Raw genomic sequence first — 16,259 nt, 5'->3', positions numbered from 1 at the left:
CCACTTATCTTACAGGGTCATTAGGAACCTGAAGCCTATCCCAGGGAGCACGGGGTGCAAGGCGGGGTACACATTGGACAGCCAATCCATCACACACTCACATTCACACACTATGGACACTTTGGATATTCCAATCAGCCTACCGTGCATGTCTTTGGGCTTGGGAGGAAACCAGAGTACCCAAAGGAAACCCCTGCAGCATGTGGAGAACATGCAAACTCCGCACACACAGGACGGCGGCGGCGGGAATCGAACCCCCAACCCTGGACATGTGAGGCAAACTTCCAAACCGCTAATCCACTGTGTTCCCCTAAACTATATATTATAAATGATATAAGGAAGAAAAGCTGAAATGCCACGAGGAGTGAACAATGTCCTCTTCCGTTACACCACGTTAGTATGTCCCAGTACTTGCATACTCTTTTAATACACACTGAAATGTATATACCTTTTACATACATTGGTACATGGAATCGGCACTGAACTACATTTCCCATTAGCCACTGCACCTCATGGGATCATATCACATGACTGGTTGCACCTGTATCACGTTTTGGTTTAATTGAGCACTAGTATTTAAGTCACAGCTAGTGTTTGACTTTCGTATGTTGGTTGTTGTCACGTAACGCTCTCTGGTCTATAAAACTGTAGTTCGTGTTTTGTTGTTTGTGTCGTTAAAATCCAACCACTTTTTTTTCTCCGTACTTTCTTAACAGACAGTTGACTTTGGCATCCATACAAATTAGTGTGCATTTGATTTGACTGGATGTTTCGGATATATTTAATAAAAAATAAAAACCATTATTTGAGAATAGAGAAGGAGTGGTGTACTGTATGTTACTGTTAAATCAATATAAACGAATATAAACTGTGCTAAAGGGGAAATGAAGTAGAGTTTAAGCTGACCGGATTAGCTGAGGAAAATATTATTACAGATCAAATAAATGGCTAAGACTCCAGCAGCAGTGAGTTGGATGAGGAGACGACGTGGAGCAGCTCACGGCGCTTGGCTTTAGATTGTGTTCAGGTGAAACGATCTGTAAAGATTTGAGGAGAAAATGTGCTGAAGCTCGTAAGACTGGAAAGGATTATGAACTGATTTCTAACCCTCGACTGCACACAGCTGCCCGAGGCAACGGAAAACTTTTCTGAGCCCCACCTTCTGGTAGGTTTTGGCTCCGACTCAAACGTCAGTGTGAGAGTTATCGCGAGAACGTGGCGAGATACACAGATAGACAGATAGACAGACAGATAGATAGATAGACATACGTAGGTGGAGGTATTTCTCCTGGAGGTTTTTTGTCACATGCTACTTGCATTAAGGTGAAAACAGGAATGTGGAATATTTGTACATGACTCGGTCGTTTCCACAATAACACAAAGGAGGACAAATCAGTAGACTAGACTCCTGGGATGAGTGTGTGTGTGTGTGTGTGTGTTTAAACCGTATTATGATGTGAAGAATCTCAATGCTGTAACACTAGCGCTCGCAGCTCTTTCCGAATCCCACCGCCTGGAGTGATTTAACAATGAATGAACAATGTTAGACTTAAGTTAAAGGAGGCTACTCCTATAGGAAGGTACGAGAGGTACGATTCTTCTTTTAAGATCTTTTATGGCCGTATCTCGTAGCTGAAACGAGGGCACGAACACAATATCCTGCATTAGAAACTTCGTCTAATAATCACCAAGTTCTCGTATTCTGTATTAATGCACTTGACCATATATAAAATAGCGACCACTGTTTTCCCGAGTCATTTGCTAGCAAACCTGGTTTTAATGATATAAGCCTGTTCCTTTCAGGACTTGTCTAGCTACTAACGTCTGTAGACGCAACATTACAGCTAAGCGTTGTGTTTAGGTAGCTTGTGCAAGTGATGTTGATCAATTATTATTGTGTGTAATCAAATGTAGTGTTTTGTGCTACACAGCTAAACTTTGTGCACTTGTTTTCTGTGTGCTTAAGGGTAAGACCTCTGTGTTTTTTCTGTTTGAACGGAACCCTGGTGTGTTCTCCACCGGGTCCGAGAGCGTCTGCGCGACGTGTCATGGTAGCGCCAATAGACGCTGCACTACACTACCCATGTCATTAATCACTCTCACCTATGTCTCATTATACCTGTTAAGGTTAAAGGTTGAATTTTCCATCAGCATGTTTCCAGCTCTACACACACCTCAGCCAAGTTTCTGCTTTTTGGTTCGTTTAGTTACCTGCCATGTGAAAGTCTCTGACTGGCATGCTATAAATAATTAATAGGTGTTTAAATTTTTTTATAGGCTTTGAGGTTTGTTTGGTTAATAAGTATGTTTGAAGTTAGTTCTGTAGAAAACGTAAGGCAGGCGAGCGGCTGGATGATCATCGGCCTCGGGAATGTCCGAACCTAATCCTGTCCCATTCAGTCCAGCAGCATTAAACTCTCCATAGGGGGCCAGAGGTTCAGCAGCTAAAACTCTAATTCACTCTGTATTCACTGCGGATTTATTAGAATCATATCTTCTCAAACTTTTATCAAAAACAAACACAAACAAGCATGTGATTTATTTATTTATAATCGCACTATCCGGTGTCACCCAGATGTGGACGGGTTCCCTTTTGAGTCCGGTTCCTCTCAAGGTTTCACCATCGTCACCTCTGGCTGCTCATTAGAGATAAATTCATACATTTAACATCTATATCCTGAATTTATATATTTCTGTAAAGCTGCTCTGCGACAATGTCCACTGTTAAACACGCTATACAGATAAAGCTGAACTGAACTGGTGTGTAGACAACGATGTTGAAATGTGTGCAGTGTAAATGTTAATTATACCAGACTGGTTGATTTCCGGAAAGGATAACGGTGATTATTATGGGATGGCATGGTTGTCGTGGTGATTATTATGAGACGGCACGGCATGGCGGTGATCCGTGGCTTAAGCCTTTCTCACACTCGCTCCTTCGGTCGCGCTGTCAGTCTCTTTGGAGCCTGGAGGTGATTGTCGTATCAGATCCACATAAAATTTCTCCCCTGCTGATACAGCGTCTCTGACCAACAAACGCCTCGAATTAACACACACACACACACACACACACACACACACACACACACAGAGGCCACAATGCTGTCATTCTCCCTGCCGTTTCTTTCTTGCTTTCTTTCTTTCTGTCTTTTTTCCAGGGGAGCAAAAAAGTCCTCCATAATAATAATCTGATTCTTTTCAGAAGGTGAAGGAGCCAGATTAGCACCCAGGACAATACGCGCAGAAGGTCCTCCAGGTTCTCCTTGGTGACCGGGAAGATTTTTGAAGAAAAGAATCTCTCTCCAGAATCCAGATAGCTAATTTTTTCGCTTCATGACATCCCCCATGCAGAGATGGAGAGCGAGGTGGAGACAGAAAAACATTTTCCAAACACGACAGCTTGGAACACAGTTTCCTCCTTTTCTGTAGTGAACAACCACCATCATCACCATCATCATCATCATCACCATCATCATCATTACCATCATCATCATCATCATTACCACCATCATGATCATCACCATCATCATCATCATCACCATCATCATCATCATTACCACCATCATGATCACCATCATCATCATCATCATCATCACCATCATCATCATCATCACCATCATCATCATCACCACCATCATGATCACCACCATCATCATCATCATTACCATCATCATCATCACCATCATCATGATCATCACCATCATCATCATCATCATCATCATCATCACATCATCATCACCATCATCACCATCATCATCATCATCATCACCATTATCATCATCATCATCATCATCACCATCATCACCATCATCATTACCATCATCATCATCACCATCATCATCATCATTACCACCATCATCATCATCATCATCACATCATCATCATTACCATCATCACCATCATCATCATCATCACCATTATCATCATCATCATCATCATCATCACCATCATCACCATCATCATCATAATCACCATCATCACCATCATCATCATCATTACCACCATCATGATCATCACCATCATGATCATCATCATTACCATCATCATCATCACCATCATCATGATCATCACCATCATCATCATCATCATCATCATCACATCATCATCATTACCATCATCACCATCATCATCATCATCATCATCATCATCACCATCATCATCATAATCACCATCATCACCATCATCATCATCATTACCACCATCATGATCATCACCATCATCATCATCATCATCACCATCATCATCATCACCATCACCATCATCATCATCACCATCATCATGATCATCACCATCATCATCATCATCATCATCATCACATCATCATCACTACCATCATCACCATCATCATCATGATCATCACCATTATCATCATCATCATCACCATCATCACCATCATCATCATAATCACCATCATCACCTTCATCATCATCATCATCATCACCATCACCATCATAATCACCATCATCATCATCATCATCATAATCACCATCATTACCTTCATCATCATCATCATTATCATCACCATTATCATCATCATCATCACCATCATCACCATCATCATCATAATCACCATCATCACCTTCATCATCATCATCATCATCACCATCACCATCATAATCACCATCATCATCATCATCATCATAATCACCATCATTACCTTCATCATCATCATCATTATCATCACCATCACCATCATCATCATAATCACCATCATCACCTTCATCATCACCATCATTATCATCATCATCATAATCACCATCATCATCATCACCATCATCATCATCATAATCACCATCATTATCATCATCATCATAATCACCATCATCATCACCATCATCATCATCATAATCATCATCATCATCATCATCATAATCAACATAATCACCATCATCATCATCACCATCATCATCATCACCATCATCATCATCATCATCATCATCACCACCATCATCATCATCACCACCACCATCATCATCATCACCATCATTATCATCACCATCATTATCATCATCATCACCATCATCATCAGCAGCAGCATAATCACCATTATCATCATCATCATCATCATCACCACCATCATCATCATTAAGGGGAAAAAGCAATGGAGAGAGAACAGAAAGAAAGAAAGGAAGTTAAATAAAAGAGAAAAATAAACAGAAGAAAGAAAGTTTGTGTGAAGTGTGTTGCTGATGAAGTCAAAACTGAATGTCACAGTTTAAAAAAACTGTTTTAGAATGTGACAAAAAATGAAGAAAATTGTGGAATTATTCATCAGGATACAGGAAACAGGAAAGAGGAAATCAGAAATACTCTACTAGTTCTTACAAAAAACCGGCCCTGTGGTCTGGAATAAAATGCTGGGAATAAAGAATAAAGAACAGCAAATGGTTGTGGAGGAAGACGGAAAGAAAGAGAAAAAGAAACACAACTAAGAAAGAAAGAGAAGTGAGACGGAAGGCAGGAAGTGTGAAAGAAAAGAAGAAAGCACGAAAAGAAAGAAGGCACAAAAAGAGGAGTGGAGATGGGGAGTAGTAGAGGAGCGGTGTGATAAACGAGTGTGTAAATATGCATTCTTTCTTTTCAGGTGAAGGACGTTCACACCTCAGCGATGGGCCACACTTCATTCCAGTGAAGGACACCAGTTAGCACCTCGTTGCTAAACCGGTGTGTGTGAGACAGGACCCCAGGAGGATGTGGAGAAGAGGAGTGGTGCAGTGTGCGCCCTCTACTGACCAGATAAGGGTTTACATTCCTATTGCATGGGACAGCATGATTATATACTTCATATATATATATATATATATATATATATATATATATATATATATATATATATATATATATATATATATATATATGTGTGTGTGTGTGTGTGTGTGTGTGTGTGTGTGTGTTTATTTGTATTATATGTACATTCTTTCTTTCCTTATTTTAATTTATTGTCCTCCTTACTAGTGTTTCTGTTTGTCTGTAGTGTTGAATTTATTTACATCTGTTTCTACTTATTTATTTCTGTAATTATTCTCTAATTTGTCTGAACCCAAAGTTTAGCAATATAAATGTAATTATTTGTCATGCCAATAGATCAACTTTTTGACTCTGACTCATGACAAGTGCGATGATGGTTATTATGGGATAGCATGGTTGCTATGGTGATTGTTTCAGTGCATACAGCATCATTCTAACCTGCAGCTTAAGCTCAGATTAATTGGACCTGAGTCACACTCACAATGTGTGTGTGTGTGTGTGTGTGTGTGTGTGTGTGTGTGCGCACGCCTATGCCTATATGCCTCCTCCGGTGTTTTGCACCCCCCCCCCCCCCCGCACACACACACCAAATGCCCCACCCATCTGCTCTGTTGGGGTATCAGTGCTAGTTAATTACCCCATACTGTGACATTTTCCCTTTGTTTCCCATTTTGCCCCTCACACACTGCATTCCTCACACTGAGCTGCAGACTACTGATCCGAGCTCGTTCTTGGGAATAATGGCATTTTAGTGCTGGTTTTATTGGAACACACACACAGTGGAGGAGACAGACGAGAAAAAAGAGGGCGCTCTGCAGGAATCCCATTGAACGCAGGCTGAATAGGAGATAAATTAGTTTATTTGGGGTTTAAATTAGGATTAAATTGAGAGGATTCACGGAGAATTAGAGTGAACGTATCCCAAATCTCCCGCTGGCTTCGGATAATTCCATCCACACAATGCGTGCCCTTTCAACCTCGACACCGCGAACACTGACCGACTTGGCACTTTAATATATGACCGAGTGACACAGCATGAAATTTCAGCTAAAAATCGAGCAGCGCTTCCTCATAACGCTTCACGACATCCTGGCATCCCATAATAATCACCACGGCAACATGTCATCCCACAGCAAAAATGTTTACTTTATGTTATACTGGATCTTTCTATGATTTACTACGACTGCAACAAAAACATTATCTTTATCATCAAACAATAGGGCGAATTGTGGTCACACACACACATATTCATACACTACAGACACTTTGGACTGGGGGAGGAAACTGGAGTACACGGAGGAAACCCCCGCAGCACGGCGAGAACGTGCAAACTCCGCCCACACAGGACGTCCAACACTGGAGGTGTGAGGCAAACGTGCTAACCACTGAGCCACCCTGCGCCCTAATTCATTTTCATAATTGTTTCAATTGAATGTGACATTATAAAAACTTCAAACACACACACACACACACACACACACAGATGGCATTGTGGGCTGATTTTCCCCTCTTTGACGCACTGTGTCATGGTGATGGATGTGACAGGAGTCGTGAGAACACCTGCCACAGATCCACACACATGAATGTGCTCTATTGTGTGTATAACGCTACACAACACACACACACACACACACACACACATACGCAACATGAAGGCCAGTTTGCAGCCCACACTGTGCTAATGTGAGGTAAATACACAGACCCAGTGTGCACACTGCAGTCACAGATGTAATTTTTTTCAAATAAAGACATCTATTGTTTACGTTAAAGCTACGAAGCTACTGTAGCTAACAAGACAAGGTCATAGCCTCTTGTTTAGCATCGTCACACACTTGCATCGACTTTGTGGTGGGTCTGAATGAATCTCGCTATTAAAATATCAATACATTTATATCATGTTCACATGTGAAATTGAAACTCCACATTCGAACGTTTAAGATCCCATGCTTCACTGTTACTCATCTTTAGTACTATCGGGACGGGATTAGTTTTCTGGTCACGTGTGTGGTCAGTAACGTTGTCGGGGGAACGCCTGTAATAATTATGATGGACGGACACAGGACAAGTGATCTCTGTATACATCACAGCGATGGGCATGTCTTCACGATGCACGAATGCTCATTACAGTAACAATCGCATGCGTAATAGGTCATTAGTAGGTCACATGACCTGTCCCTGTGCTAGGAACTCAATAACCCCAGATGAGTCGCAATAACCTCATCTATATTTTTACTCTTTTGCATTTTAAACTCGGTCTTGGTTTCATTTTGGTTTCATTGGGAGACGATAAGAGCAATTTTATAGAAGGTAAGAAACATGGTATAATAGAAGAAGAAGAAGAAGAAGAAGAAGAAGAAGAAGAAGAAAGAGCTTTATTGTCATTGTCATGTACAATGAAATTTTGCTTGAGCAGCAATATAACAATATAACAATATAATCAAATTATATAATTATATATAAATATACAAGACAATAGATAAAGTGGTCTAAAGTGAGTGGTAGAATAAAATGGCAGGACATGAACTATAAGACACTGAATATAAAGAATAACAAAGACACTTTAGAATAGCATAAGAATATTAACGTAAAATATGTTTGTGTAATTTTTCCAGACACGTGAATAAAATCCCAGAGATTCTCCAGGAATAATTACGTCACACACCTCCACGTGGAAAACTAATCCCGTCTGAACAGGGTTTAACTCTCGTCCACAGAATCATGAGATTTCTAAACATTTTGATGAAATAACCCTTATCACTTGATGTAGGAAAGGGGTCTGTCAGTAGGGGGCAGTACAGTTCTGTCAAAAGGTGATTTAACACAGGACTCCTCTTATCTTATTTAATCTAGATGTAAATATGAGGAAATGAAAACTAAAATTCTCGTCTCATATTTATCTTTATAATCTCAAACCTAAATGTATTCAGTGTAAAAGCAATTCACTCATTTTCCACACAAAATTAACTCATTAGCCTCTATGATGTTATTTATTCTGCCTTTAATTATACTTTGTATAAATTAATAAGTTGAATGTTAATAGATTATTAATTAAGTCAAAGTCAAAGACCTGCAATTGTAGAAAAAAAAATTGGCTAAACAAAAAAAAAGTGATTAATTCCCATGACAGATTCATATAAGTGATATTAGTAATATTCAGTACCAGCATGCAAATCAATACAGTAAAACAATTAACAGTGAAGAAACAAAAAAAGGAAAATGATGAAAATGAGAAGAACAAAACAAACAAACAAATAAACAAAATCAAACAATAAATATTGTGAAACAATGACAAAAAAGCAAAAAAATATAAGTAAAAGAGAAAGCTAAAAAAAAAACAGAATGAGACACAAAATGAAAGAAAACATTAATAAAAGAAATATAAATAAATTAATGAATAAACAAACAAACTGAAAATTGATTCTAAAATGCTGTTCTTTATTCTTTATTCCTAGCATTTTATTCCAGACCACAGGGCCGGTTTTCAAAATGAAGAGAGAAAATGAAAAGGATAAAAAATAAAAGAGAGAAAGAAAAAAAAACCTAAAAGCATAAACTGATATGATATCTGCATCACTTTCATTAAGACTGAATTCAAACTGATTTAAAATAAAAGTGGCTTATTTTCATTTAACTAAGTTTTATATTCCACCTTCAGTGTTTGTAATTATGGCACTGGGGTAAAGATGATTAGCGTTAACGGAAATGACGCAGGCGTCCCTGACGTGGCCGGAAGCGCCGCCATCTTGAGGAAGGAAACGCCTTGAAGTTGAAGAGGAAACTAACTGTAAGCGAACTAACTCTTTATTAGCTCTTAAACACGAGTTGTATGCCCGTGTGAGACACTGTGATTGATTATACGTGTTGTCTTTAAGCTGTGTGAGTGTTGCTGAGGAAACGGTTAGTGTTTACATTTTATTTCCGTTTTTACGAGTTAAAGCTTGACAAAGAGACAAATCAGCGGCTAGCTTAGCTAACGGTAGTCAAGGCGCTATTTTTTCTGCACCCGTATTCCGAAAAATCCCGCCTCCACATTGCGATTGGCTGTGTGCGCACGGCAGGAGCCGATTAGCCAATCAGGGCGCAGGAAGTTACATAGCGTAGAGCTATGGAGGTGTGGTTTGTCGAAATACGGGTGGGGGGGGAAAAAAATAAAGATGAGCTGTAGCAGACTGGCTGAGGAAGTGAGGTTTTATGTGAGTAATTTAATCAGAACGTTGGAGTAATGTTTAATATATTCACGAATTTTTCATTTTTAGAATTTATAATGTGAAACAGTGACGTCATGTTGGTTGCTTACTCGGGTAGTTTTGATTAATTCCCCACATTTCAGTGGTTTAAACGTTAATTATTTGTGGTTTGGGTCGGTGTTGGTCCAGCTCGGATCCTGTATGATTGGAGTTCACCATCAGGGGTACTCAGGGGTACTAGTGTCTTAAATCACATACTTGTACCCAATCACAACCAATACCCAGGAATTGTTTGGCTGGTTTTATTATTTAGTTTCATTTTGCCTCCTATAGGCAATCAAATCGCACTTTATCCACCCTATCAAGAGCTCTATAGGTTCAAGATTCACCCAAATGCAGTCAACTGTGAAGACGGTCATGTGACCTAAACCTAGCGGTCGACCGATTGATTTTGCCAATTAATCGGCAACTGATCACTGGAGCGATCCCCGTTGTGTGAGCGGCTGAGAAGGGTCCGCCGTCATTACACAGTACAAGAGCGGCCTCTAGACCCATTTTGTTGTGTTATTTGAAGTGTTTTTGGATTCATTTTGGATGTCTTTGGATGTTATTTGGTTTCAGAACATCTTTTATTTACTTTTAATTTTTATTTATAGTTGATGTATATTGATATCTACCTAAATCATACGCTGCTTTATAAATGTCGATCAAGGTGAAGACCTTTATTTTATAATCCCGAACTTATTTTACCTTGCACAGCGACTGAAAAGCGACGATGTTCCCCCACAGAGTGCGGTATAATAAAATAAAATGAAGGAATCGTTGCAGAAATAGCTCTTGTAGGACTGATTTTCAGTTCGGTTTTTGGTGAAATGTTGGCGTGCTACGTCACACGCAGTTCCATGGTTAACCCTAGCTCTGTGTGGGTTTCAGCTCAGAAGGATTTACACCACCTATCCAGGATGGGAAATATTTTTGCGAACCTCTTCAAAGCCTTTGGTAAAAAGGAGATGAGAATTTTGATGGTGGGACTCGACGCGGCAGGAAAAACCACCATCTTGTACAAGCTGAAGCTCGGGGAAATCGTTACCACTATTCCAACCATCGGTAAGCGATCGCGGCTGCTCAGGTGCTGTGTTTACAGTTTGGTACTGAACGAAATGTACACAGTGTTCGAGCTAAAAGCTTAATGTAGCTAACAAGTAACGGAGAGCTTGTGTTTCATGTACATAACCTTCAGCCTCATTCGCTAGTGATGGTGTTTGCTTTGTTCCTGTGATTTCAGGGTTTAACGTTGAAACTGTGGAGTATAAGAACATCAGCTTCACTGTGTGGGACGTGGGCGGTCAGGACAAGATCAGACCCTTATGGCGTCATTACTTCCAAAACACACAGGGTAAAACTAAAACACTTCCCACTCCTTCCATAGACTGGGAAATGAAAACTAAATGCTAAACCTCACATGGAAAGGTTCTGTAGGTGTTACGTATATGAGTGTGTTAATGGTGTGTGTATTTGTAGGTCTGATCTTTGTAGTGGACAGTAATGACCGAGAGCGAGTGAACGAGGCCAGAGAGGAGCTGATGAGGATGCTGGCCGAGGACGAGCTCAGAGAGGCCGTGCTGCTCGTGTTCGCCAACAAACAGGTGACCTCACATACTGACATGCCCTGCGTTTACAGGATTTACGTGTTCCTGTAAAGAAGATGGTACCAAAACAAGGTTAAAAGTGAAAGTATGAAGCTGAACTTGAAGCAGTTCACTCTGTTAAAAAAGACCTTTGCTACCCTTAAGTGGCCCTTACAATTAAGTGCCGTTTGTGTACGGTCTGGCAGAGTGTGACTCCTCACTTCCTGGCGATAAACTAGGTGGCACATCTGTAGGTGTAGCTGTTTATTTCTGTTCAATTCAGTTGAAACACTCTTGGTGAAACAAGGCACCACTGCTCCATCCTTGGTACAACGAGGTACTGTTGCTGCATCATGGTATGGTGGTGTACAATCACTGCACCTTTGGTACAAATGCATACCGTCACCGGATCCTTGGTACAACTAGGTACCGTCACTGTATCCGTGGTGCAAGCAGGTACCTTCTCTGTATCTGTGATACAAGCAAGTACCAGGTACTGTCAGTGCATTCCTGGTACAAACAGTTACCATTGCTGCGTCCTTGACAGATCCAAGTGCCATCACTGAATCCTATGTACAAACGCATACCATTACTGTGTCCTTGACACAAGCAGGTACCGTCACCGTGTCCTTGACACAAGCAGGTACCGTCACCGTGTCCTTGACACAGTCATGGACAGTTGCTGCATCCTTGGTATAGCCAGGTGTCCTTGCTGCATCATTGGTTCAAGGAGGTGTCCTTGCTGCATCATTGGTTCGAGGAGGTGTCATTGCTGGGTCCTTGGTACAAACAGGTACCATTTCTGCATGCTCAGTACAAGCAGATACTATTGCTGCACCGTTGGTACAGTGAGGCTGCTTCCTTGGAACAACTAGGTACCATTGCTGCATACCTTATACAACAAGATACTGTTGCTGCAACCACGCCCCATTACTCTGTCCATGGTACAACCACGCCCATTGCTGCATCCTTGGTACAGCAAGGTCCCATATACATGTTCAACCAGGTGCCATTGCTTTATCTTTGGTACAGCAAGGTATTGTAGTTACATCTTTGGTACAACCAGACACAGTTCCTGCATCACTGTAGTGCTACTTGCCATACGCAAAATTTAAAAAAGCTAGCTCTATCTGTTTCCACAAGTTTATTGTTATATGTGAGAGAATACAGTTATAAGTAATGATGTGAGAGAAATCCCTCACATCCTGGAGCAGCTATAATCTCGTACAGTGGGTTGTGGTTTGTCAGGTTTAGTACCATTTCATGTGTATAAAATTAATACGTGCGTGGGGGATTTTTTAATTTTTTCCCAGGACCTGCCAAACGCTATGAACGCTGCGGAGCTCACGGATAAACTGGGCCTGCACTCTCTGCGCCACAGGAACTGGTACATCCAAGCTACGTGTGCCACGAGTGGAGACGGCCTGTACGAGGGACTCGACTGGCTCTCCAATCAGCTTAAAAACCACAAATAATCCTCAACGCCTACCTTCCGTTTATCCTCCTACACTGTAGCGCTCTCATCTCCATTCAGTTTTAAAGCAGAACGTGCCGGAAGCTGCTCTCCTCTCAGACTGGTCAAAGTGTGGCGATGCAGCCGCACACCTCTAATCCTTTTACCTAAACGATTAACGAGGCAGCTTTTGGAGCGCTCTTATGCAACACTAGGTGTGTGCCGATTTCAAACATCGATAATTAAGTAACTTTTTTTTTTTTTTTTTTTTTTTTTTTTTTTTTTATATAAAGTAAATGGTAGAATCAAAACGTTGTATTTCCCCCCACACTTTTTAAACAGCTCTGTAGTGAAGCAGGAGCAGGTTAACTCTGACTGTCAAGCTGCATGCACTGATCGCGTTACATTAGCTAGCTGAATGTAACCTTTAACCTCGGGGGAAACGTTCCTCTTATGGGTGTAGGTTGCATTTAGCAAGTTATGTTAACTTGTATGATCTGCTGGCTAGCATTGTTATTGTTCTGCTGATCTACGAACACGAACGAGCTAAATTACCCGAAAGACTGGATTCGTACCTTTTTAAATATTATTGGCACATGCCTATGCATTTTATATATATATATATATATATATATATATATATATATATATATATATATATATATATATATATATATAAAAAGATGTAGATCTATACACTCAGCCTTTCCTGTTCTGTTTATTGTCTTTATTTAATCATAGATGAACTGTAGTGGGGAAATCTTGAAAATTGTCACATCCTGTAGCTTTCCTTTCTTTTTTTTTTCTTTCTTTTTTTTTGTTTCGTGTACCCTAACGGTTAAGACGTACTGTAAAAGACTTACGGGCTACGTAGAGGAAGTCAAGACGGCATGCACGTACACACACATGCGCGCGCACACACACGCACACTACCTACAAAAATAACGGGTAAAAGAAACCACAGAACTGACTCTGCGATCTCCTGCACCGAGATCCATGTATGTTTATAGAATAATTAGCATTAGCTTTTTAGCGGTTTTGATTCAGATCCAGCGATGCCTAGCTGTACTGTGAACATAACAGAATAAACGAAGCCTTTACTGGATATAGGTTAGGTGTAAATTGGTAAATTGTGGCATCTAAAAATTTTTATCCCCAAAACGCCTCCTACCTAGGCAGACTTCTCGCACACGGGGACAATATCATGACGTAACTAATGACTAATCACGACGTGAGCAAAAATAATCACTGTAAAATCTCAGGTTCAATCACGCCTTGCCTTTACGACTGGAGAACCCGGACGAGGTTTATTTTCCGTGTGTTTGCTTTATTCCGGTTTAGTGTGTTAGCTTTGCGCTGATGAGCTGGATCAGCTGTGTTCCAGCAGGTAACACGGTGACGTGTGTGTTCAGGGGTTTAGATCGTCGAGCCCTAGTTCAGCCGCAGTGCGCACTACTGAACCCACACCAAGTGTCCCACAAAGATTCACACTGATTTACACCAGTTATTTTTGTTACACCAGTCTTTTCCTTTGATGTTTTGGTATAATCGAGAGACTTTTTTGCTTTCTACAGAGAACATCTGATTTTTTTTTTTCTTCTTAAGATAATCATTATCAAATGTAAATTAAAAAGCCTTTTTAAAGTCTTACCATCTGTGTGTGTAATAATATCATTTTTAAATTCACGCCGCTACCGCAGGACCCGTTTCTGCTTACTAGAACCTAGCTATGAATTGTTATTGTTGTACGTAGAACAGTGTCATCAGCATCATCAAGGGCTCCGGCGGTGAGTGTGTGTGTGTGTGTGTGTGTGTGTGTGTGTGTGTGTGTGTGTGTGTGAGTGCAAACTAAAACCTGACTGCTAAGATCATCAGCTGCTCTAATCTCTGCTACGACTCGACGTTAACAGAACTGACTGTAGGTCTTGGATGGGTAAAGGTCGACCGGTGTATCAGTCAGATCTTGCTATTACGCTGCCGCTGCCTTTTCTTTGCATCCTGAACAATATTCGTCTTCGATTACCGCCTGGCTTCGTGCTCTGAAATCTGAAATACTCTGAGAATGTGACATGGTACAGCAATATTAAACACGCAACAGCGTCGTATTTGAGATATTTTTGCTGTGTTGGTGTTCCTCGGTGCCTTCGTGATCTTCGTCTGAACTCGGTACCCTTCTGGGACTGTTTTGTGTTGGTGTAACCTGAATGAAAGTGTTCCTTTTATTTTCCTGTCACTGATTTGCTCACATTGGGACCGGGCTTGTGCCGATATTAAATCTCACAGCGTATCGGTTTGCGATATTATTACAGTGTTCTGATAGAAGTGTACGGATTGCTAGACTCGTCTTCTCAGAGAAAGTAAAGGCGATTCTGAGCGTAAGTAAACGACTCACGCGGTGCTGAATATCACCATGCATCGTACAACCGATTATCGGCACATGCCTAGTGGGGACAAAAGTATTTCTGAATCTCATGAAATGTCACTTATCGTGTGACTCTTTAACGTGAATGTTTGTTTAATTTTTTTTATGCAAACTTGTCTTGCCTTTCATTTTGACCGAAAAGCAATGTAATGAAAGAAATAAAATAAAATAAAAAATGAACATCATGTTTCCGTTGTTTCCTTCAATCAGCTCCTTAGTTCAATAGATCAAGGCACTGATCATAGAGGCGGCCATTTTAAGTTCCATCTCAATCGTGAAATCCTTCCGTTTGCTCTGTAAAAATTCCCACAATGCACTGCAAAACCCAGGTAGCATCGCTGCTCATTATGTTTGCTTACTGGACAATCCTTCAGTCCTTCCAGGATTGGAACTCCGCATTACTCGGAAGAGCTTACCATGGAAATGACGCCATGTTTTCTGAAGCCTCTCAGCTCGGAAAAAAAGGCGGACGAACTCTCAGACAAACTTAAGTAGCTTGTTATCGTTGCTGTGGCTCACAGATGATTACTTACATTACCGATTTTTAAATCTCCACTAGCGAGCCTACGATCCTGCTTGAAGTACCGTGAGAGAAACGCGTGTGATGAAGATAACAAATTTATGACATATAATGTAAAAGATATCTGTCCTTCCTGCTGCTGAAAAACGCCAGTGGTGAGGTTTTACAACGTGAGTACGTAGACGTGTCGCCGGAAGCTGAGTCCTCAGTGTCCCAATGTGTAGTGAACCCGGGTCCTTACTAGTACCCCACCTCCTGTACACCATATAGTGATTCACCAGTTACTGAACTGGAGCTGATT

At 40.7% G+C, this 16,259-nt stretch overlaps 1 protein-coding gene across 2 annotated transcripts; it reads left to right on the top strand.

Annotated features, from left to right (window-relative positions):
- Positions 1-9,395: 9,395 nt before the first annotated feature.
- arf1 (ADP-ribosylation factor 1) lies at positions 9,396-15,618 on the top strand. 2 transcript variants are annotated; one of them, XM_053629991.1, is made up of 5 exons: positions 9,396-9,532; positions 10,869-11,042; positions 11,221-11,331; positions 11,457-11,581; positions 12,877-15,618. In XM_053629991.1, the coding sequence occupies exons 2-5, from the start codon at positions 10,898-10,900 to the stop codon at positions 13,036-13,038; spliced, it is 543 nt and encodes a 180-aa protein (XP_053485966.1). In that variant the 5' UTR covers positions 9,396-9,532; positions 10,869-10,897; the 3' UTR covers positions 13,039-15,618. The 2 variants fall into 2 exon arrangements, with proteins under 2 accessions (XP_053485966.1, XP_053485967.1); XM_053629992.1 differs by having other exon boundaries at positions 9,528-9,645.
- The last annotated feature ends 641 nt before the right edge of the window (positions 15,619-16,259 follow it).

Source organism: Ictalurus furcatus, chromosome 7 (genome assembly GCF_023375685.1).
Source record: "Ictalurus furcatus strain D&B chromosome 7, Billie_1.0, whole genome shotgun sequence".
Classification (NCBI taxonomy): Eukaryota; Metazoa; Chordata; class Actinopteri; order Siluriformes; family Ictaluridae; genus Ictalurus; species Ictalurus furcatus.
This window is presented reverse-complemented; position numbering and strand designations above follow the sequence as displayed.